Raw genomic sequence first — 20,424 nt, 5'->3', positions numbered from 1 at the left:
GTGGATGGTGCCAGGCCTGGGCCAGGTGAGTGCCAGACAGGGTGTGCTGCTGAGGCTACAGGTCTGTGAGCCATGCCAGCGTGTGACCCTGGCACGCAGGTGGTGTGAGGGACAGCTGGCATCCAGCAGCCCCCCGCAGCTCCCGGGTCTGCTCAGGAAGGTGGCGATCGGGATGTTTCCAGAAACCCTCAACCTGCCCATGCCTGGGCACAGACAGACAAGACCCTCCTACCCCTCCCCAGTCTCCCCTTCTCCCTCCCGGCCCAGGCCCTGCCTCTGCTCCTCTCCCCCATCCCCTCCCCCAATCCGAAATGGATGCCCACTGATGCCCAGGTCAGCATTCCAGCTCCTTCCCGCGGCCCAGGACAGGAGAAAGGCTGCAAGGCGCGGGTCTCCCGCAAAGCGGCGCCCTGGAGCCGCGGTCGTCTGGCTGGCACGGCCGTGGGCGGGGCGTCCTGGGGGTGTGTTCATTCCGGCCAATGAGCGTACAGGGGACGCTCCAAGTAGGCCAATGAGCGCGCCGGGGCGTGTCAGGCATCCCGTGGGGGCGTGGTCTGGCGCGGCCGGGCCTCGGGGTGGGCGGGTCTGCGCGGCGAGGGGCGGGGCGGGGCGGGCGGAGCTCCTCGGGTCGCCCCGGAAGCACCGGTGTCCCCGAGACACGCGGGACCGAGGGCTCACCCACCGGGAGCGGAGCCCAGACTCGCCCGGCGGTACCCGGTACCCGAGTCACACCGGCGAGCCCCGACCTCGCGCCGCGTCGAGCGCGCTCCGCCCGCCAGGTGCCCAGACGTGCGTGCCGGCAGCCGCACCGCCCGTGACCGCGGTGCAGGGGCCGTCCTGCGCGGGCCCGGGCCCGTCCCCCACCCCGGCGCCGGCACCGGCACGGGCGCCCCTCTGGGGCACCCTGCAGCCCGGGCCTTGAGCCCGGGATCCTCTGAGCCTGGCACCGGCTGGCGGGCACCTGCCCCACCCCGCCCCCCTCGGGAGGCCCGTGCCCCACGCCAGGAGTCGTCGGGGGGCGGGGGGCGCCCGGTTCTCCGAGGCCTCGGTGGCCGGGGCCTCGGTGGGGTCCGCAGCCCGCAGCCGCCCTCTCCCCCGCAGGCCCCGCTGCCAGCCAGGTGACTCAGCACCCGCCCGGATCAACAGGACCTTCGCCCCTTTCCCTCTCCCGGGCTGAACCGGCTGCCGCTCCCTCTCCCAGAACGCCCCACCGCCAGCGCCCGGCCAACATGCCCGCGGGCCCGGCCGCCGCGGGCCAGCGCTGGGTCATGCGGCTCACTTACGTGCTCACCACCCTGGAGCTCACCACGCTCTTCATGCAGTTCTCCGTCCTGCCAGTGAGTACCCCCCCCCATCACCCCCACACACACACCCCGTCTTCCCTGCTCCCCTGCTGCCATCTGTGCCCCGACTGGAGGAAGTGGGGCCTGCCCCCCCCCCAGTAACAAGGGAGTTGGAAGATCTGGAGAAGCCCCACACACACACTCCTTTCTGTGCCGTCTGGAGGGAGCCATGCATGCATGGCCTTGGCCGCCAGACACTTCAAAGTCCCCTGGAAGCCGCACACCCGTGACTCACACCCATCGCACTAGTTATCAGGGAGGCCGAGCTCTGAGGGCCGTGGTTTGAAGCCAGCCCAGGCAGGAAACTTTATGAGACACTTATCTCCAATGAACCAGCAAAAAGCCAGATGTGGGGCTATGGTTCGCATGGTAGAGCACCAGCCCTGAGTACAAAAGCTCAAGGACAGTTCCAGGCACTGACCTCAAGCCCCAGGACAGGCACAAAACCAAAGAAAAGTGGAGATGCTCAGAGACGCTGGATGCTCTGGAGATACTTGGAGACCGGGCTAGCGGCTGAGGGGCTGTGTTGGCTCCACGCTGGGCTTCAGGTCCACTCAGCGTGTGATCCGCTCCCTCAGTGTGGCCAGCAGGCCAGAACTGGGGCTCCAGGGCCAACGTTTGTTCCCCCTTACCTTAGCCCCCAAGTTGGAGGCCCAAGGACACTCGGAACAAAGTCACACATCACCAAAGCCCAGCCCCCCCCCCCCATTTCTGGCCCCAGGAACATGGCAGGGCCCAGAGCCTGCTGCCCTCACCCCTGGCCTGGGGATGGGGGCTGAGTTAGCACTGGTCTTTGTCACCCCCAAGGCACAGCAGGCACGTCCAGCCCTGGGCCCCTCCCTGAGCCCAGGGCTGGCTCCGGTGCCGCCCCACACCTCCCCCAGCTGCTTGGGCAGGTCCTGGCTTCCTGATATGAAAGGACAAGGCGGCCCCTCCCTCCCAAGGTCAGGAGAGTACTCTTGAGCCCCAGAGCCGCCTGGGGCCACCGCTAGCTTTCTGCTTCTCTGTGGGGCCAGCCATGCTGAGCGGAGCGCAGTGAGACACCCCAGTCTGCGACGGGGAAACAGCAGGGCAGCACCTGCCCTGAACCACCGGCACCCCAGAGCTGGCAGCCATGTGTGTTAGGGGAGGGGTGGTGATGGACCGGCAGCGGTGCCGCAGAGGGTGAGACTCATCGCAGCGGGAGAGAGCAGGGGGGGGGGGGGGGGGGGAAGACCCCGGAGAGCCGCGGCGTCGCTGCAAAGGCCAGGAGCAAAGGCGAAGGCTGCGCTCCCCTGCCAAGGTCCTGGGAGAGGGGGAGTCAGTGCAGACGGACAGGGGTGAATGGAGACCAGGAGTGTACCCACATCCGGCCAGCTCTGAGAGCAGTGGACGGCGGGGACTGCCGGGCACAGAGGCGGCTGTGATCCCCGGCCTGCCCGCGGGGTGCAGCCTGATAGAAGGGGCAGGGATCCCGCGCCTGGCCAGGACAAAGCGCTGGCAGCGGAGAATGGGCGACAAAGAAGCCCGTGTTGGAGAGGGTGGGCTTGAGAGAGCCCGGCCGTGGTGGAGCCCTGGGGAGGGGCATGCTGGGGGCGTGCTGGGGGCGTGCTGGGGGCGTGGCTCAGGGTCTCGGACACCAGTGGGCTCCTCCAAAGGAGGGAGGCCAAGGGTCAGGGGAGTAAGAGCACAGGCAGAGATGGCTGCTGAGGGACGGGGCCCAGGACAGAGGAAAGCAGGCAGCCACGGGGCAGGTGCCACTGAAGGGGGCACTGGAGCTGACCACGGAGCCTCGTGAGAAGGGAGAAGTTGCGTGAGGCAGGGCTGGGGGACACCCCCTGCTGCGTACCAATCCAGAGGCCCATGGGTAGTGGCTAGAGTGGAGAAGAAAGAGAGGAGGGGAGGCAGAGGAGGAGGAGGAAGGCAGAAGTAACCACAGCAAGTTGGAAGGAGCTCTCCAAGGAGCCAGGCAACAGTGGCTCACTTTTAATCCCTAGCTACTCAGGAGGATGAAATCTGAGGCTCATGATTCGAAGCCAGCCAGGCTAAGAAAGTCAGTGAGACTCTTTATCTCCAATTAACTACCAAAAACAAAAAATAAAAGCCAGAAGTGGAGCTGTGGCTCAAGTGGTAGAGTGATAACCTTGAGCCAGTGGCTCTGGCCTGTCATCCTAGCTACACTGGAGGCTGAGATCTGAGGATCACAGTTCAAAGCCAGCCCGGGCAGGAAAGTCCATGAGACTCTTATCTCCAATTAACTACCAGTAAACTAAAAGCAGTGCTGTGGCTCAAGTGGTAGATCACTTGCCTTGAGCTGAGGAGCTGAGGGACAGCGCCCAGGCCCAGAGTTCAAGCCCCACTACTTAAAAAAAAAAAAAAAAAAAAGGGCTGGGAAGGTGGCTCAGTGGTAGAGCACTTGCTTTGCATGCATGAGGCCCTGGGTTCGATTCCTCAGCACCACATAAGCAAAAAAAAAAAAAAGCCGGAAGTGGCGCTGTGGCTCAAATGGTAGAGCGCTAGCCTTGAGCTGAAGAGCTGAGGGACAGTGCCCAGGCCCAGAGTTCAGGCCCACGACTGGACCCAAAAAAAAAAAAAAAAGCTCAGGTACAGGGCTCAAGCCTGAGTTCAAGTGCCAGGAAAAGGAAAGGAAAGGAAGGGAAAGGAGGGGAAGGAAGGAAGGAAGGAAAGAAAGAAATTGGAGGGAGAAGTTGGACTTGGGAAAGTCTTACAGTCAGAAATGCAGGGCAGGATAGGAGGAGGAACTGGAGTCCAAGAGTCCTCGGGGTCACCAGAGGGGCAGTAGGAGCCCAATCCCCCCCTGTGGACTGGGGCGTGGGTCACAGAGCATGTCCCCAGGGACAGACTCCGGGGGAGGGGAGGACAGCGGTGGGCAGCGGAGCTGGGCACCCCGGGGGAGGGGGGACAGCGGTGGGCAGCGGGGCTGGGCACCTGGGGGAGGGGAGGACAGCGGTGGGCAGCGGGGCTGAGCACCTGGGGGAGGGGAGGACAGCGGTGGGCAGCGGAGCTGAGCACCTGGGGGAGAGGGGGACAGCGGTGGGCAGCGGGGCTGGGCACCCGGGGGAGGGGAGGACAGCGGTAGGCAGCGGAGCTGGGCACCCCGGGGGAGGGGGGACAGCGGTGGGCAGCGGGGCTGGGCACCAGGGGAGGAGACAGCGGTGGGCAGCGGAGCTGAGCACCTGGGGGAGGGCAGAGCGGTGGGCAGCAGAGCTGAGCACCTGGGGGAGGGGGGGACAGCGGTGGGCAGCGGAGCTGAGCACCTGGGGGAGGGGGGGGACAGCGGTGGGCAGCGGAGCTGAGCACCTGGGGGAGGGGGGGACAGCGGTGGGCAGCGGAGCTGAGCACCCGGGGGAGGGGAGGGCAGAGTGGTGGGCAGCGGAGCTGAGCACCTGGTGGAGGGGAGGACAGCGGTGGGCAGCGGAGCTGGGCACCAGGGGAGGAGACAGCGGTGGGCAGCGGAGCTGGGCACCCCGGGGGGAGGGGAGGACAGCGGTGGGCAGCGGAGCTGGGCACCCCGGGGGGAGGGCAGAGCGGTGGGCAGCGGAGCTGGGCACCCCGGGGGAGGGGGGGACAGCGGTGGGCAGCGGGCCTGGGCACCCCGGGGGGAGGGCAGAACGGTGGGCAGTGGGGCTGGGCACCCCGGGGGGAGGGGACAGCAGTGGGCAGCGGGGCTGGGCACCCCGGGGGAGGGGGGGGACAGCGGTGGGCAGCGGGGCTGGGCACCCCGGGGGAGGGGAGGACAGCGGTGGGCAGCGGGGCTGGGCACCCCGGGGGAGGGGGGACAGCGGTGGGCAGCGGGGCTGGGCACCCCGGGGGGACAGCGGCCTGCGGCCTGCTGGGAGGGGCCTCCGCGGCCAGCCCCAGCCCCTGGCCGCTCCTCCCTCCCCGGGTCGGCGGGGGACCCGGGCTCCCGGCCGCCTTCCAGGCCCCAAATGTGTTTCAGTACCTGTCTCGGTCGCTGGGCCTGGACTCGGTCAGCTTCGGCTACCTGCAGACGACCTTCGGGGTGCTCCAGCTGCTGGGGGGCCCCGTGTTCGGCAGGTACGGGGGACACGAGGGCCACCAAGGAGCAGGGGGCTCCGGCCGGACACCCTGGCGCACGGCCCGGACAGTGGGGAAAGGGGGCCCTCCCGCAGCTGCTCGGCGCCCGGGGCGGCAGGGAGGGGAGGCGCCGCGGCTGACCCGGCCCCCGCCCCAGGTTCGCGGACCAGCGCGGGGCGCGGGCGGCGCTGTCCCTCTCCTTCCTGGCCGCCTCCGCGCTCTACCTGCTCCTGGCGGCCGCCTGCATGCCCGCCCTGCCCGGCGTCCCGCTGCTCTTCGCCTCGCGCCTGCCCTCGGTGTTCATGCACACCCTCCCAGGTAGGGGCGGGGCGGGGCCTGGGTGAGGGGCGGGGCTTTGTGAGGGGCGGGGCCTGGGCGGGGCCTTGATGGAGGGGAGGGGCCTGGAGGGGAGGGGCGGGCCTGGGAGAGGCAGGGCGATGGGGAGTGGACTTCTAGTAACGAACTATAGAAATGATCCCTGAAAGTATAGTCTGGGAGTGGACGGCGAGTCTCGGAGAAGAGGGGGCAGGAGTCCACAGGCAAGAACATGGGGTGGAGAGGGTCGGCCCGGGAGTGGCCTGGGGCTGATATGGTGGGAGGTCTGGGGCGTGGCCTGGGGCTGATGTGGTGGGAGGTCTGGGGGCGTGGCCTGGGGCTGATGTGGTGGGAGTTCTGGGGGCGTGGCCTGGGGCTGATGTGGTGGGAGGTCTGGGGCGTGGCCTGGGGCTGATGTGGTGGGAGGTCTGGGGCGTGGCCTGGGGCTGATGTGGTGGGAGGTCTGGGGGCGTGGCCTGGGGCTGATGTGGTGGGAGGTCTGGGGCGTGGCCTGGGGCTGATGTGGTGGGAGGTCTGGGGCGTGGCCTGGGGCTGATGTGGTGGGAGGTCTGGGGGCGTGGCCTGGGGCTGATGTGGTGGGAGGTCTGGGGGCGTGGCCTGGGGCTGATGTAGTGGGAGGTCTGGGGGGTGGCCTGGGGCTGATGTGGTGGGAGGTCTGGGGGGCGTGGCCTGGGGCTGATGTGGTGGGAGGTCTGGGGGCGAGGCCTGGGGCTGATGTGGTGGGAGGTCTGGGGGGTGGCCTGGGGCTGATGTGGTGGGAGGTCTGTGGGGCGTGGCCTGGGGCTGATGTGGGAGGTCTGGGGCGTGGCCTGGGGCTGATGTGGTGGGAGGTCTGGGGCGTGGCCTGGGGCTGATGTGGTGGGAGGTCTGGGGGCGTGGCCTGGGGCTGATGTGGTGGGAGGTCTGGGGGGCGTGGCCTGGGGCTGATGTGGTGGGAGGTCTGGGGCGTGGCCTGGGGCTGATGTAGTGGGAGGTCTCGGGGCGTGGCCTGGGACTGATGTGGTGGGAGGTCTGGGGGCGAGGCCTGGGGCTGATGTGGTGGGAGGTCTGGGGCGAGGCCTGGGGCTGATGTGGTGGGAGGTCTGGGGGCGTGGCCTGGGGCTGATGTGGTGGGAGGTCTGTGGGGCGTGGCCTGGGGCTGATGTGGTGGGAGGTCTGTGGGGCGTGGCCTGGGGCTGATGTGGTGGGAGGTCTGTGGGGCGTGGCCTGGGGCTGATGTGGTGGGAGGTCTGTGGGGCGTGGCCTGGGGCTGATGTGGTGGGAGGTCTGGGGCGTGGCCTGGGACTGATGTGGTGGGAGGTCTGGGGCGTGGCCTGGGACTGATGTGGTGGGAGGTCTGGGGCGTGGCCTGGGGCTGATGTGGTGGGAGGTCTGTGGGGTTGGCCTGGGGCTGATGTGGTGGGAGGTCTGTGGGGCGTGGCCTGGGGCTGATGTGGTGGGAGGTCTGTGGGACGAGGCCTGGGGCTGATGTGGTGGGAGGTCTGTGGGGCGTGGCCTGGGGCTGATGTGGTGGGAGGTCTGGGGGCGTGGCCTGGGGCAGATCTGGGTGGGAGGTCTGGGGGCGTGGCCTGGGGCTGATGTGGTGGGAGTTCTGGGGGCGTGGCCTGGGGCTAATGTGGTGGGAGGTCTGGGGGCGTGGCCTAGGGCTGATGTGGTGGGAGTTCTGGGGGCGTGGCCTGGGGCTAATGTGGTGGGAGGTCTGGGGGCGTGGCCTGGGGCTGATGTGGTGGGAAGTCTGGGGGCGTGGCCTGGGGCTGATGTGTGGAAGGCCTGGGGGCGTGGCCTGGGGCTAATGTGGTGGGAGGTCTGTGGGGCGTGGCCTGGGTCAGATCTGGGTGGGAGGTCTGGGGGCGTGGCCTGGGGCTGATGTGTGGAAGGCCTGGGGGCGTGGCCTGGGGCTGATGTGGTGGGAGGTCGCGTTGGGCGCAGGCCAGAGCGGGGGGGGGGGGGGGGGGGCGGGGGGGTGTCTGAGGGCCGCCTGCGGCTCAGCCCCGTGGCTCAGGCCCCGTCTGCCCCCAGCCGCGCAAATGGTGGTCACGGACCTGACTGCGCCCGCGGAGCGGCCCGAGGCCCTGGGCCGCCTGGGCCTCTGCTTCGGCGTGGGCATCATCCTCGGCTCCCTGCTCGGCGGGACCCTGAGCACCGCGTTCGGGTGAGTGGCCCGGCGGCCCCCGAGGGTCCCGGGTGCAGGCTCCGCTCCGCCCCGCCTCCGGCCTCGGCCCACCTTCCCTGACCCCGGCTTGCGGGGCTGGCTGGGTGCCGCCCGGGCGCCCGCGGGGCGGGGCGCAGGGAGGGGCGGGGCGCAGGGAGGGGCGGGGCGCGGGGCGGGGCGCAGGGAGGGGCGGGGCGCGGGGCGGGGCGCGGGGCGGGGGCGCAGGGAGGGGCGGGGCGCAGGGAGGGGCGGGGCGCGGGGCGGGGCGCAGGGCGGGGCGCGGGGCGGGGCGCAGGCAGCCACCAGGGGGCACCAGCGCCCCGGCTGGGCTGCGAGGGACCCAGACGTCCACACCAGCAGCCAGCGGAGAAGAGCGTAACTGTCCACCCCCTCCCCTCCCCCTCCTCCTCTTCCCCCCCCCTCACCCCCTGCCTCCTCTTCTCCTCCTCCTTATCCCCTTCCTCTTTTTCCTTCCCTCCCCTCCTCTTCCTTCTCCCTCTTCTCTCCCTCCCCCTCCTCCCCCTCCCCTCCCACTCCCCCTCCCCCTCCTCCTCCTTCGGTGGGACTAGGGTTTCTTGCTTGCTGGACTTACTTACTTGGCTGGTACTTTGCCACTTGAGCTATACCTACACTGCTGCTTTTTGCTGGTTATTTTGAAGATGTCTCATGGACTTTTCTTCCTGGACTGGCCTCCACCTTCAATCCTCTGGATCTCACCTTCCCGAGTAGCTAGGATTAGACATAAGCCACCAGTGCCCGGCTTGGAGGAGTTGTATTTAGGAGTATAAAGGAGTAAGGGCTGAGTGGCCTGGGGGGGGGGGGGGGGGGCCGGGCCAGGCCTGGCGGTTGAGTTGTGACAGCCAGGAGAGAGGCAGGTGTGGGGCTTGGCTGGCTGTGGGGGGGCAGATGATGGGGGAAGTTGAGGGCACGGGCTGGATTTTGTGCCAACCCTCCAAGGGGAGGAGAGAGAAGGGGCCTGGAGAGGGTGCAGGGGGGAGGGGCACTAGCAGGCGTGGGCAGTGGGGGGGAGGGGCCCCAGGATTCAGTCTGCTCATAGGGACACAGTCGCCTGAGGCCCAGAGACTGCTGCCAAGGGCAAGGAGACATTGTCTCCTATTGCCAGGCTCTCTGGCTGTGGAACACACCCAGGGCTGTGGGCTGCCTGGCACCCATGGGTGCCGAGGAACTCTGGTGGGGCCAGAGTGGACACACACATGGGCTCGCCTATCTCCACCTGCCTTTTTGCATCCCAGAGACTGACCCAGAAGACATGATTCACCTCCCTTTCCCCCTGCCACACCATCCAGAACATTCCATTCCTCTTCCTGCATCCTTTTATCTGGAGATCTCAGGCTCTGGAGTGTCTGGAACCTCAACACTTATAGATGCCAAGTGTTTTCTTTGGTGGGTGGGGAAACTGAGGCAGGTGGCAAGGGGCTGTGGAAGGCTCTCCCTTGGGGTGTTTACCTGTAAGATGCAGGGGTACTCCAGGAGGCTTCCCCTTCCTGGATTCAAACCAAAGCCTACTGTGGGGTCTCCCTAGCCTCTGCCCCTCTGCCCGGCCTGTGTGTCCTGTCCCCATGAAAAATCCCAGCGTGCCGACCCCCACGGCCAGGAGGCAGGTGGGAGGAGGAAGTGGACTTGTCGCTGGGGCTGCAGGAGGTGGACACTGGTAGAACTGGTTTGGCGCAGCCCGGAGCCCCAGCCAAGAGGCCTGGTGTCCCTAGAGAGCTCCGGGGAGAGCACAGGAGGCTGTGGCTGGCTTGTGGCCCCAGCCCAGAGCCCCACAGCCCGGGGATGGGCAGAGGCCCTAGGCAAACAGGCCTGCCAGACCCCGCTGCGGCCCCTGGAGGCCTGCTGTGTAACTGACCACCGTCCAGGCACAGCATGGGGCTTCACAGGCCCTGCCTGTGGTGTGCAGATTCCTGCAGCACGCTCGAAGAAGGGCGCGTGTCCACCGGGCGCAGCCCGTGGGCAGGACACTCTGGCAGAGTGCAGAAAGCAGCAAAGGGCTAGGGTGAGAGCGAGCCGGTGGTGGGGTCAGAGAGCTGGGAGGGCGGGGCCTGGGCGGGGAGCGGAGGGGCCGGGAGTTCAGTGCGCCACGGTGAGCCATCCACGTTCAGTGCCGAGGACCAGTGAGCAGCCCCGGCGATGTGGAATTAAACCCTGCGTGTTGATCTGGGTGAACTGTGATGGGCAGCGCGTGGCCCTCGGGCAAATTCTGGCCGCCTTGGCCGCTCCCAGAGTCCTGGAGGACACCTTCCACCTGGTGGAGGGGTACTGTGGGGAGGGCCAGCCCAGCCTTCCACCCAGCCAGTCCCAAAACTCCCCCAAGACTTGCAACCCAGAATCCCCGATTCTCCAGAGGGCTGTGTCCACCGTGCGTGGCCAAGATTTGAACAGATGCCGCCAGAGCCAGACCCCTAGAGGATCTGAGATCTGGACGGGAGGAGGGTAGGCCACAGCCCCTGGAGGTCAGGCTGTCCCCTGAGGTCACCTGCTGTCCCTCCTGGGTACCAAGTGGCCAGTGTGACACTGAGCCTGCAGCCGCTGCTCCCAGGAGCCCCCTCCCCCGTGTCTCATCAACTGTCTGGAACAAAGAGACTCAAGGGGCCTACAGGGCAGCTTGCCCACCGGTCAGCTCCCGGGCACTAGCATGGAGCACCGGGCAGGACGCAGCCTCGGGGTAAGCGCGGGTGGACGCTGGTGTTCTGGGCACCTGAACAGACAGAAGAGGCTGAGGGGGGCTGGCCCCGGGGACAGGCGCACGGACAGGGGCCAGCGAGGGGAGGCTGTGGGCAGGGAGGGGCTGCTGCTTGGTTTGAAGGCCGCTCAATGCCAGGCTGCGCTGGGTCACGGGGCTCCGAGGCTGTCGGGGGACAGTCCTCAGACTTTTGTGTTCCGACATGGTCCAGGCAGGGCGCAGTGGCAGGTGGGGCGGTGGCCTCCCTTCCCTCCCCCCCAGCCCAGGCCTCAGATCCAGTGACCAGGCTCGGGGCTGTCACACCGGTCACTGGGTACCCACGAGGGACAGCAGGTGACCTGTTATCTCAGGGTACAAGGGAAGGAAGGGAGGAAGGGACAAATAAGGGACAAAGACAAATGCCCTTGTACTGCCAGTACCTGGGAGGTTCCCAGGGAGGGGGTGCTAACGGGGGGGGGTGGCTGAGAGGCCCGACCCGCACCCCCAGGAACGCCATGCTGTCTCAGAGGAGGCTCTGAGCTAGAGAGACTTCTTGGGAGAAAGTCCAGGGCACAGGCCCCAGGTGGCAGCTGCCCTGAGGAATTTCCTTCCTATTCCTGTTTCCCTTTGGGCGTCTGGTTCTGGGGGAGACGGACAGAGCCGCGTGGGGAAGGGAAGACGCCTCCAGGGCCCCGGGTCCCTGAGTGCGCTGGCCTTTGGCTGACCGGTCCCCACTCGCTCCGGATCCCTCGGGGTCCCAGGGGAGGGGGCTTGGCGCCCTGTCACCCACCCTCACTTGCCACCGGCTCCCAAAATAGCCATGGCGTGGGCCTTTGCTCTGGGCGCTTCCGGGCCAGCTGGCAAAGAAAGCGGGTTTTGTCTCCGCCTGGTCAGCCCCGGCAGGGACATTTGGGTCTCAGAGGCCAGAAGAAAGGCCTTTCTCTCTGGGGCCTGCCACCAGGGCGGGGCAGCCCTCCACACCCGTCCCCTGGGGCCCCACGAGGCCTCACTCTGGGGTGCAGTGCCCAAACCTTCCCTGCCCACCGGCCAGCGCAAGGCCCATTTGTGGGGAGCCCAAACGCCAGAGCCTTGGGCGGGGGGGCGGGGGGGCGGGGGGGGGAGGCCAGAGCTGCGGGGGAGGGGCCGATGGGACACGCCGGCCTGAACTGACCTGGTGACTCTGTCGTGCCCGCCGAGGGACCGGGCTGCTCTTGCTGCTGCCCCAGCCCTGTCCTGCCCGTGGGTTCCCACCAGAGTTCTGGCGAAAGTGTGATGTCCACGTGCACACACGTGTGGGCCTGTGTGCGCTGTGTGCACGTATGTGAACATGTGTGTCCCTGACTGTTTGTGGTATGTGTGTCTGTGGGGCTACAAGCCACACCCCACAACCCGGGTTGTGTCCCCAGGATTCTTTGTCCCACCGTGGTGGCCCTGGTGGCCAACCTCCTGGGAGCCGTGCTCAGCCTGGCCTGCATTCCCAGCACCACCAAGAAGGCACAGGCCCCGCCTCCAGGTGAGCCCCTCCTGCCCAAGCCAGGGCCCGGTGACTTCGGGGACACACAAGCCACTTCTCTCTTGAGCCCCTCTTGGCTACGGACTCCCCAGGAGCGGCGCTGGGAGTGGGGCCTGGACAAGCGGGCCTGGGGAGGCAGGAGGGTGGCAAGGCGCAGTGGGGCACGCAGTTCTCAGAGCTCCAAATCTCCAGCTGGCCAGTGAGCCTCATACGCCGGGGGTCCCCAAGGCAGAGCCAGCTCAGCTCCTGCTCAGGTCTTCTCAGGGAGGCCCCCCCCCCCCGGCCCGAGTGCCTGGCACACGGCAGGACCCCAGGCCTCTGCCCAGGGGCTGAGATGGAGATTTGCCTCTTGTCACCAGGGACAGTGCCTGAGGGGGCAGCCAAGCCCAGCACAGGCTTGACACAGCCGGAGAAAGTGGCCAGGGGACAGGCACGCCTCCTGACAGTTGCTGCCTTCTGGCCTTTTTGTTTGTTTGGGTTGTTGTTGGGTTGTTTGTGTCAGTAATGGAGCGTGAGCTCAGGGCCTGGGCGCTGTCCCTGAGCTTTGTCTCTTCAGGGGGCTCTACTACCTGAGTCACAGCTCTGTGGTGTGTGTGTGTGTGTGTGTGTGTGTGTGTGTGTGTGTGTGTGTGTGTGTGTGTGTGTGTGTGTGTGTGTGTGTGTGTGTGTGTGTGTGTGTGTGTAATCAGAGATAAGAGTCTTACAAACTGGGGCTGGGAATTTGGCTCAGTGGTAGAGTACTTGCCCTGCATTCATGAGGCCCTGGATTGGATTCCTCAGCACCACATAAGCAGAAAAAAGCCGGAAGTGGTGCTGTGGCTCAAGTGGTAGAGCACTTGCCTTGAGCTGAAGAGTTGAGGGACAGCGCCCAGGCCCAGAGTTCAGCCCATGACCAACAAAAAAAAAAAAAAAAAGAAAGAAAGAAAGAAAGAAAAAAAAGAGTCTTACAGACTTTTCTGCTGGGATTGGCTTCAAACCACCATCCTCAGATCTTAGTCTTCTGAGTAGCCAGGATTACAGGCGTAGCCACCAGTACCAGATCCTTTTTGTTTTATTTATTTTTCTGCTTGGCTGGTTGTTTGGTTTTGAGCCAAGCTTTTATTTGTTTTCTTTTTGTCCTGAGGCTGGCACTCTACCACTTGAACCATGCTTCTTTTTTCAGCTCTTTGATAGTTAATTGAGGGTCAGAGTCTCTGACTTTTCTGCCCAGGCTGACTTTGAACTGCTGTCCTCAGATCCCAGCTTCCTGACTAGCTAGGATCACAAGCGTGATCTAATCCAGAGCAGCTGTCCTGACCACATGGGCTGGGGGCTGAGGACCTCCCTGACTCCACCGGGCCCAGCAGGGTCCCTGAGGACAGGTGCACTCTGTCCTGGGGCTCCCAGCGTGAGGGAAGGTGCGGCGGCCTCCCAGGGGCACAGGGGAGGGGGCTGCCGAGTGGCCAGCCCCCTTGTGCGGTAGAGCCACGCCCCCAGCCATGGCCCCACAGCCAGGCCGAGCCCACCAGTGCTCTGACCGGCATCCCTGGGTGGGGTGGGGGGCGGCCAGGTGGAGCCAAGGCCAGCGTGTTTGACCTGAAGGCCATCACCCGCCTGCTGCTGCTGCCGGGCGTGCTGCCCGTGTTCCTCATCAAGGTCATCTCAGGCCTTCCCTCAGGTGAGTTCACCCGGTCGGCACCCCGTGTGGCCCACGGTTCCTGGCACTGAGGGTGGAGGCCGAATCCCTGCACCGCCCCTGCCCTCTGCCCCCCTTGTGTCCTCTGCGTCCCCGTCACCAGGTCTGACCTGCGCCAGGCCGGCACGCCCATCCAGGGGGCTCAAAGAGGAGGGGGGGTGGGGTGCTGCGCTGCAGGGGGGAGGGGGGAGGGTAGGTGTCACCCATGCTGTCCCTGGCTTCACCAGATCGCAGTCCCTGTAGCCTGAAGGCTCAGTGCCCGGATCCCTCCATCCCCTGCCACCATAGCCACCCTTGGCTTCAGAGGCCAAGACACTAAGAGGGGAGATGAAGGAGCCTCAGACCCTCGCTGTCCATGCCGAAGGCACACAGGCCCCACCGTCTCCTGGGCGGGCTCCCGGGGCGGGCTCCCGGCCGGCTGTGGAGGCGCCCGCAGCGTTGGAGCATGTGTGTCGCCCTGACCGGCCGCCCCGGTCTCTCCCTCCACGCAGGACTCTTCATGATCATGTTCTCCATCATCTCCATGGACTTCTTCCAGCTGGAGGCCGCGCAGACCGGCTACCTCATGTCTTTCTTTGGGGTCCTCCAGATGGTGAGCGGGGCACACAGGGCCTCTGCCGGGGAGGTAGGGAATGCGGGGGGGGTCTCAGTCAAGAGGTGCCTCCAAGTTTGGCCCAACAGCACTCCCGCCCTGGGGATCCTCCACTCCGTGGCCTCTGCCCGCGCCTTCCTCTCTCAGCTTCTCCTTCTCCAGCCCTGGCTCTGAGTGCCATCTCATTCAGACCACCCAAAGACCCCAGGCGGGTGGCCAACCATCTGCCTGACAGAGGAGGAATGCCCAGGAAGGCGCAGCCCAGTGGGAGCTGGGGGGCCTTGGCTGCCCATCCACACACCTGGCCCACACGCAGCAGGTGCAGTGTGGGTGCTGGATCGGCGCCACAGACCCCGGAGCCTGGCCGGCAGCGGTCCAGCCTCCGCCCCCAGCCCCGGACTGGAACGAGTTCCTCACCTTCATTCCCTTTATGTGCCCACCCAGGGGTCTCTGGCAAATGCCATGAGGTAGAAAGGCCGAGCACCAGGCCCCGGGGGCCCGGACAAGGACTCAGAGAGCTGGCCCCACAGCTCCTGGTCAGCTGTGCCTCCTGGCTTCCGGTCCTAGCCAGAACCCCCTGCCCCACCCAGCTCTTCCTGGACATCTGAGCCTGGGGTGGCAGAGACAGGTGGTGGTGTGTCCCCAGGCCCAGGCAGCGGGAGCGCTGGCCAGCTGGACTATTGTGGGAGCCGCAGGGGAGGGCTCTGAGCCCTCCGGAAGTGCATGGCATTCCAGCACCTCCACACCATCTGCTCCCGTGCTAAGCCCAGGGCCAGCCTAGACCTGGGGCTAAAATAGCTGCTCCAGGAAGGCACTGGACATGGAAGGCCACCACTTGGCAGCCAGCTGGGAGGGGACGCCCCCGTGGGGAAAAGGATTCATGGAAGCCAGGCGCCAGTGGCTCCTGCTTCTAATCCTAGATCCTCAGGAAGCTGAGATCTGAGGATCCTGGTTTGGAGCCAGCCCAGGCAGGAAGATCTATAAGATTCTCACAAAAGCTAGAAGTGGGGGCTGGGAAGGTGGCCCAGTGGTAGAGCGCTTGCCTTGCAATGCATGAGGCCCTGGGTTCGATTCCTCAGCACCGCATAAGCAAAAAGCCGGAAGTGGCACTGTGGCTCAAGTGGTAGAGCGCTAGCCTTGAGCTGAAGAGCTGAGGGACAGCGCCCAGGCCCAGAGTTCAGGCCCCACAACCGGACCCAAAAAAAAAAAAAAAAAAGCTAGAAGTGGAGGTGTGGTTCACAAGGTAGAGTGCCCTCCCTAAGGGAAAATGTTCAGTCAGAGCAGCCAGAGCAGCCAGGCCCTGAGCTCGGGACCCTGGACCTCCACAAAAAAGAAAAGACCCCCATGGTGGACAGGCCACTTGGCCATCCTTCAGAGCTGGACCTGAATAGCCCAGTTCAGAGTACCTGGGGGTGGGGGCGCCCAGAGCTGCAGGGGTGCTGAGCAGGACCCTCCATAATAGGGGAGACCTGCCCCTCCCCCAGCGCGGCAGGAGGTGGCAATCCAGTGCTGATGGTGTTTGGGGCCAGGGCCGAGGGGACAGGACGAGGCTGCAGTGACAATTTGGGGGGGAGGGTGGTCTGCTGGCTTACTTGATGTAGGGAGGGGGTCTCAGTAGAGGAGGGGGCCCCTCAGGCTGGGGCTGCTGGATAGTAAAGGGGCAGATACACAGCAGGGGAAGGTGCCCATTGGGAAGGCATGGAGAGGTGCACGGATGGAGGACAGGCGGGAGGCCTGTGGGGAGAGGCCCACCTGGCCTTGGTGGTTGACACTTCCTTTCGTTTGTGGGATGTGGAGACGCGGTGCGGATGGACCGGGCGGGCCCCGGGCTGCTGCCGTCTGGAGTGGCCAGGCCGGTGCCCATCACCCCTGACGCCGGCACTTCCCCAGAACTGACCACTGGGACAGCCGTGCATGATCCTAGGCCTTCAGGAGACTGAGAGCTGGAGGACGGGAATCCAAAGCTAGCCTGGCAGAAAATCTGCCAGCCTTCCTCTCCAAAATAAGCAGCAAAAGACCAGGCTGGAGATTTAGCACAGGAGGTAGAGTTGCAAGCTGGAAAAAGAAAAAAAAAAAAAAAGAGGAAAAAAAAAACCCTAAGATAACGTAATTCTTTTCTTTTTTCTTTTCTTTTCTTTTGTGTCCGGTCGAGGGGCCTGAACTCTGGGCCTGGGCGCTGTCCCTCAGCTCTTCAGCTCAAGGCTAGCGCTCTACCACTTGAGCCACAGCGCCACTTCCGACTTTTTTCTTTTTGCTTATGTGGTGCTGAGGAATGGAACCCAGGGCCTCAGGCATACAAGACAAGCGCTCTACCACTGAGCCACCTTCCCAGCTCCAAGATAATGTAATTCTAAGAATATTTTATTATTTGATGTGTGTACTGAGGTTCGAACTCAGGGCCTTGTACTCTGGCTTGGTTAATTGGTGATGAAGTCTCCAGGTTTTTGTGGGGTTTTTTTGTTTGTTTGTTTTTTTGCCAGGACTGGCTTTGGCTTTGAGCTTTGATCTTCTAGGTCTCAGCAGCCTCCTGAGTAGTTAGGCTTACAGGTGTGCGCCACAGGTGCTCAAACAGAGTAGGGTTATTTCTGTGCTGGTCCTCAGGCTCTTTTGCTCAAGGGTGGTGCCCTGCCTCTTGAGTCACAGCTCCACTTCCAGCTTTTGGTGGTTCACTGGAGATGAGTGACTCACGGACTTCATTTACTGCCTGGGCTCGCTTTGAACTGCAGTCTTCCCATCTCAGCCTCCTGAGTAGCTAGGATGACAGGCGGGAGCCAGCAGCACCTGGCTATTTTTTAAAAGACACTGAAGGCTTAGCTAGAAGCAGTTGGCTTCTAGAGGAGAGTAGCCAGGCAGGTTCTGTAGAGCTAGCCCTGCCCCTCCCCCCTCCCCCTCCCCCCACCAGCCCACGCCTGCCCCACCCCTCCCCTGCCCCCAGAAGCCTGGGGCTGCACCACTCCTGGCTTTGGGCCCGGGCACTTCCTGTCTGGTGGAGACGGGCACTTCCTGATTACCCCACAGGATTAGATAGGGAGCTTCACCCCGGCCTGGGAGCAGCCTGTGGATGGGGCCTGACCTGCTGAGTCATGTCCCTGTTGTCCCCCGTGTCCCTGGTGTGGGCTCTCTGCCCCTCTGGAGGGGAGTCTGTCCCCCCAGGGATCTTAGGGTGCTCCTGGCCTCTGCCCCGGCCCCAGCCCTGGCCGGTGAGGGTGCCGGTGGTCAGGGGCTATGGAGGCCGATGGGTGTTGGGCAGAGTGTCCCACCTTGAAGGGGCCGGCCGTGGTCCAGCCCCTGACCCCACGCCTGTCTCCTCACCTAGGTGGTCCAGGGTCTGATCATCGGGCGGCTGAGCCGCCGCTTCTCGGAGGAGAACTTGCTGCGGGCCAGCGTGCTGGTCTTCACCGTGGTGGGGCTGGGCATGGTGAGAGCCCCTCCTCCACCCCGCAGAGCTGGGGTCCAGAACCATCCCTGGTGCCCCAGGTGCTGGGTCCGCTGCCTGCCTCTGTCTTGCCCTCACAGCCCCCATCCAGGCGTGGGAAGACCAGGGGTGGGGGGGGGCTGGAAGGAGGGCCTCTCCCTGGCCCTGCGTGGCCAGTGTGGAGCGTGTGGCGTGGCCGGTGTGGTCCCGCGTGGAGCTATGTGGCGTGGCCTGGTGTGGCCCTGCATGGCCCAGTGTGGAGCTGCAGGACCCGGCTCACCATGGGCCCCTTCGCTGCCTCTGCCAGGTCCTGATGTCCAGCGTCTTCCACTTCTGCCTTCTGGTGCCCGGCCTGGTGTTCAGCCTGTGCACGCTCAATGTGGTGACGGACAGCATGCTGACCAACTCCGTCTCCCCCGCAGACACAGGTGAGGGCCACAGGGGCGCCTGAGGGCGGCGCCTCCCTCCCTGCAGCTGGGGCGAGAACCTGGGGCTGCGATGCTTCCGCGGCAGGCAGAAAGCGGGCGCAGGCAGGACGGCTGCCTCAGGCCCTGCGGCCAGGCCAGGCCAGGCCAGGGGCACTGGGAGCAGGCCTTCCAGAGGCAGCACTCTGGCTCCTGGGAAAGGGAGGGAAGGATGGCTGTCCAAACACAGAGGTCCACGGAGCGAGGGGCGGGCTTCAAGGGCTGGGGAGAGCCAGTGGGAAGACAGGCGTGAGGAGGGGGGAGGCGGGGCAGCAGCCCAGGGGGCCTGGCCTCCCCCTTCCCTGGCATTAGTGTCCAGGGCTTCCTGAGCCCACAGTGAATGAATGCATGAATGAATGAATGCTCACTGGTAGTGAAATCCAGGAACCCCAGACCTTCATATCTTACCAGACTCAGGTTGTGTGTGTGTGCGCGCGCGCACGCATGTGTGTATGTGTGTGTGTGTGTGTATGTGTGTGCGTGTGTGTGCATATGTGTGTATGTGTGTGTGTGTATATGTGTGTGTGTGCATGTGTATGTGTATGTGTGTATATGTGTGTGTGCGTGTGTGTATGTGTGTGTGTGTGCATGTGTATGTGTGTGTATATGTGTGTGTGCGTGTGCGTGTGTGTGTGTGTGTGTGTGCGCGCGCGCGTGTGTGCCAGTGTTAGAGCTTGAATTTAGGGCCTGGGCGCTGTCCCTGAGCTGTCTGAGCCTTTTCACTTAAGGCTGGTCCCACTTGAGCTACAGCTCCACTTCCTGCGCTTGGCTGGTTAATTGAAGTTAAGAGTCAGACTTCTTTGCCCGGGCTGGTTTTGAACTGTGATTCTCAGATGTCTCCTGAGTAGCTAGGATTACAGGCGCGAGCCACGGGCGCCTGACTGGACCCAGCTTGCCTTTTGTGGACGAGGTTCCTGTCTGTGCCTTGTCCTGGGCGTGCGGTTCAGGTGCACGCTGGCTTGCCCAGGGGGAGGGGGGCTGTGGCTGAGGGCTAAGGCCTTGGGGCTTCTTCTTGAGCCTGAAGACTCAAGCGGCTGGGCCAGCCCTTCATCTCGCTGCCTGGGCGGGCGGCACAGAGGGGCTGTTCTGGGGCTGCTGCGTGGGGCCCCTGAGGTCTAAGACAGCAGGCCTCCCCACAGCGGGCAGCCTGGGCCGGGAGGGAGGAGGGAGGAAGGGCGCAGGCCTGGTGGGAGGAGGGTGGAGCCCGGCAGGGAGGAGGCCCCTGGCCTCTGCTTGGAAGGCGTGGGACTTGCTCCCCTGGGAACCTGAACCACAGAGGGGGCGGTAATTGCCCTTGTCTGTTACAGTCTGTGGGCCATGTGGGCAGTGGGAGAGGCCACTCCCAAGGTTCCCCGCGGCTACCCTGAGCATGGGCCGGGACTCACAGGCCTGAGCATGGAAGCCCAGAACCGAAGACCCTCTGGGAAGTGGGGAGCCGGTCTATGACACATGAGAGCTGAGCTGGGCGGAGACCCGGGTGGAGGACGGAGCGGCTCTGGCTACCCGAATGCGGCTCCCGCCGTGCCCACCCCAGTTTTCAGTGAGCCGTGCTGGACAACTCCAGCCTTGGCTTTCCCAGGGCCCCAGGTACTAGGAGAACAGGAGAGCCGGCACCCCGGCCTGCCCTGGGAGGGAGCGAGGCCCAAGTATGACTATCTCTTGGCAAACCCTGGAGGGCGTGGCCTGCGGCCTGACCTGTGACCCCATTCCCAGGCTCCTCTTATGCTCAGGAACCTTCTGGATAGAGAGGAGGCTAAGGTCGTCATTTGGGGAAGTGCCTGTGTGGGGCCTCTGCCCGGCTGTGTGGCTGGGGGAGCGAGGGGGGTGAGGGCAGGTGGAGAGCTGGGCAGCGTCCACGGCCTCACTCCCTCCGCTTCCCCAGGGACCATGCTGGGCCTCAGCGCCTCTGTGCAGCCGCTCACCCGCACGGTGGGGCCCACCTTGGGTGGCCTCCTGTACCGCAGCTACGGGGTCCCTGTCTTCGGCCACGTGCAGTTCGCGGTCAACGCCCTCATTCTCCTGGTGCTCTGGAGGATGCCAGTGTCCCAGAGCAGGGACAAAGCCCACTAACCACTGCCCCAAGCGCGGGAGGACAATAAACTCTCTGTGACTTTTGCAGATTCTTCCTGTCCGTGGCGGGAGGCCTGGGCACGAGGGACGAGGCTGGAGGCCCGAGGGGGGACGCAGCAGAGCCCCAGGGACAGGGTCCTCTA

General features: G+C 65.0%; 1 protein-coding gene across 4 annotated transcripts; it reads left to right on the top strand.

Annotated features, from left to right (window-relative positions):
• Positions 1-20,326, top strand: Slc22a18 (solute carrier family 22 member 18). 4 transcript variants are annotated; one of them, XM_070009696.1, is made up of 11 exons: positions 1-25; positions 1,102-1,337; positions 5,284-5,381; positions 5,539-5,699; positions 7,737-7,869; positions 11,959-12,065; positions 13,615-13,722; positions 14,232-14,332; positions 17,649-17,750; positions 18,055-18,175; positions 20,094-20,326. In XM_070009696.1, exons 2-11 carry the CDS (start codon positions 1,230-1,232, stop codon positions 20,279-20,281), a joined length of 1,227 nt encoding a protein of 408 aa, XP_069865797.1. In that variant the 5' UTR covers positions 1-25; positions 1,102-1,229; the 3' UTR covers positions 20,282-20,326. The 4 variants fall into 4 exon arrangements, with proteins under 4 accessions (XP_069865797.1, XP_069865795.1, XP_069865794.1 ...); XM_070009694.1 differs by lacking the exon at positions 1-25 and adding an exon at positions 639-779; XM_070009693.1 differs by lacking the exon at positions 1-25 and adding an exon at positions 639-789.
• Positions 20,327-20,424: the final 98 nt, after the last annotated feature.

The sequence above is a fragment of the Dipodomys merriami genome, unplaced genomic scaffold (genome assembly GCF_024711535.1).
Source record: "Dipodomys merriami isolate MVZ:Mamm:240054 unplaced genomic scaffold, mDipMer1.0.p SCAF_78, whole genome shotgun sequence".
Taxonomy (NCBI): Eukaryota; Metazoa; Chordata; class Mammalia; order Rodentia; family Heteromyidae; genus Dipodomys; species Dipodomys merriami.
The sequence above is the reverse complement of the archived record's forward strand: the minus strand, read 5'-3'. Positions and strand labels throughout refer to the sequence as shown.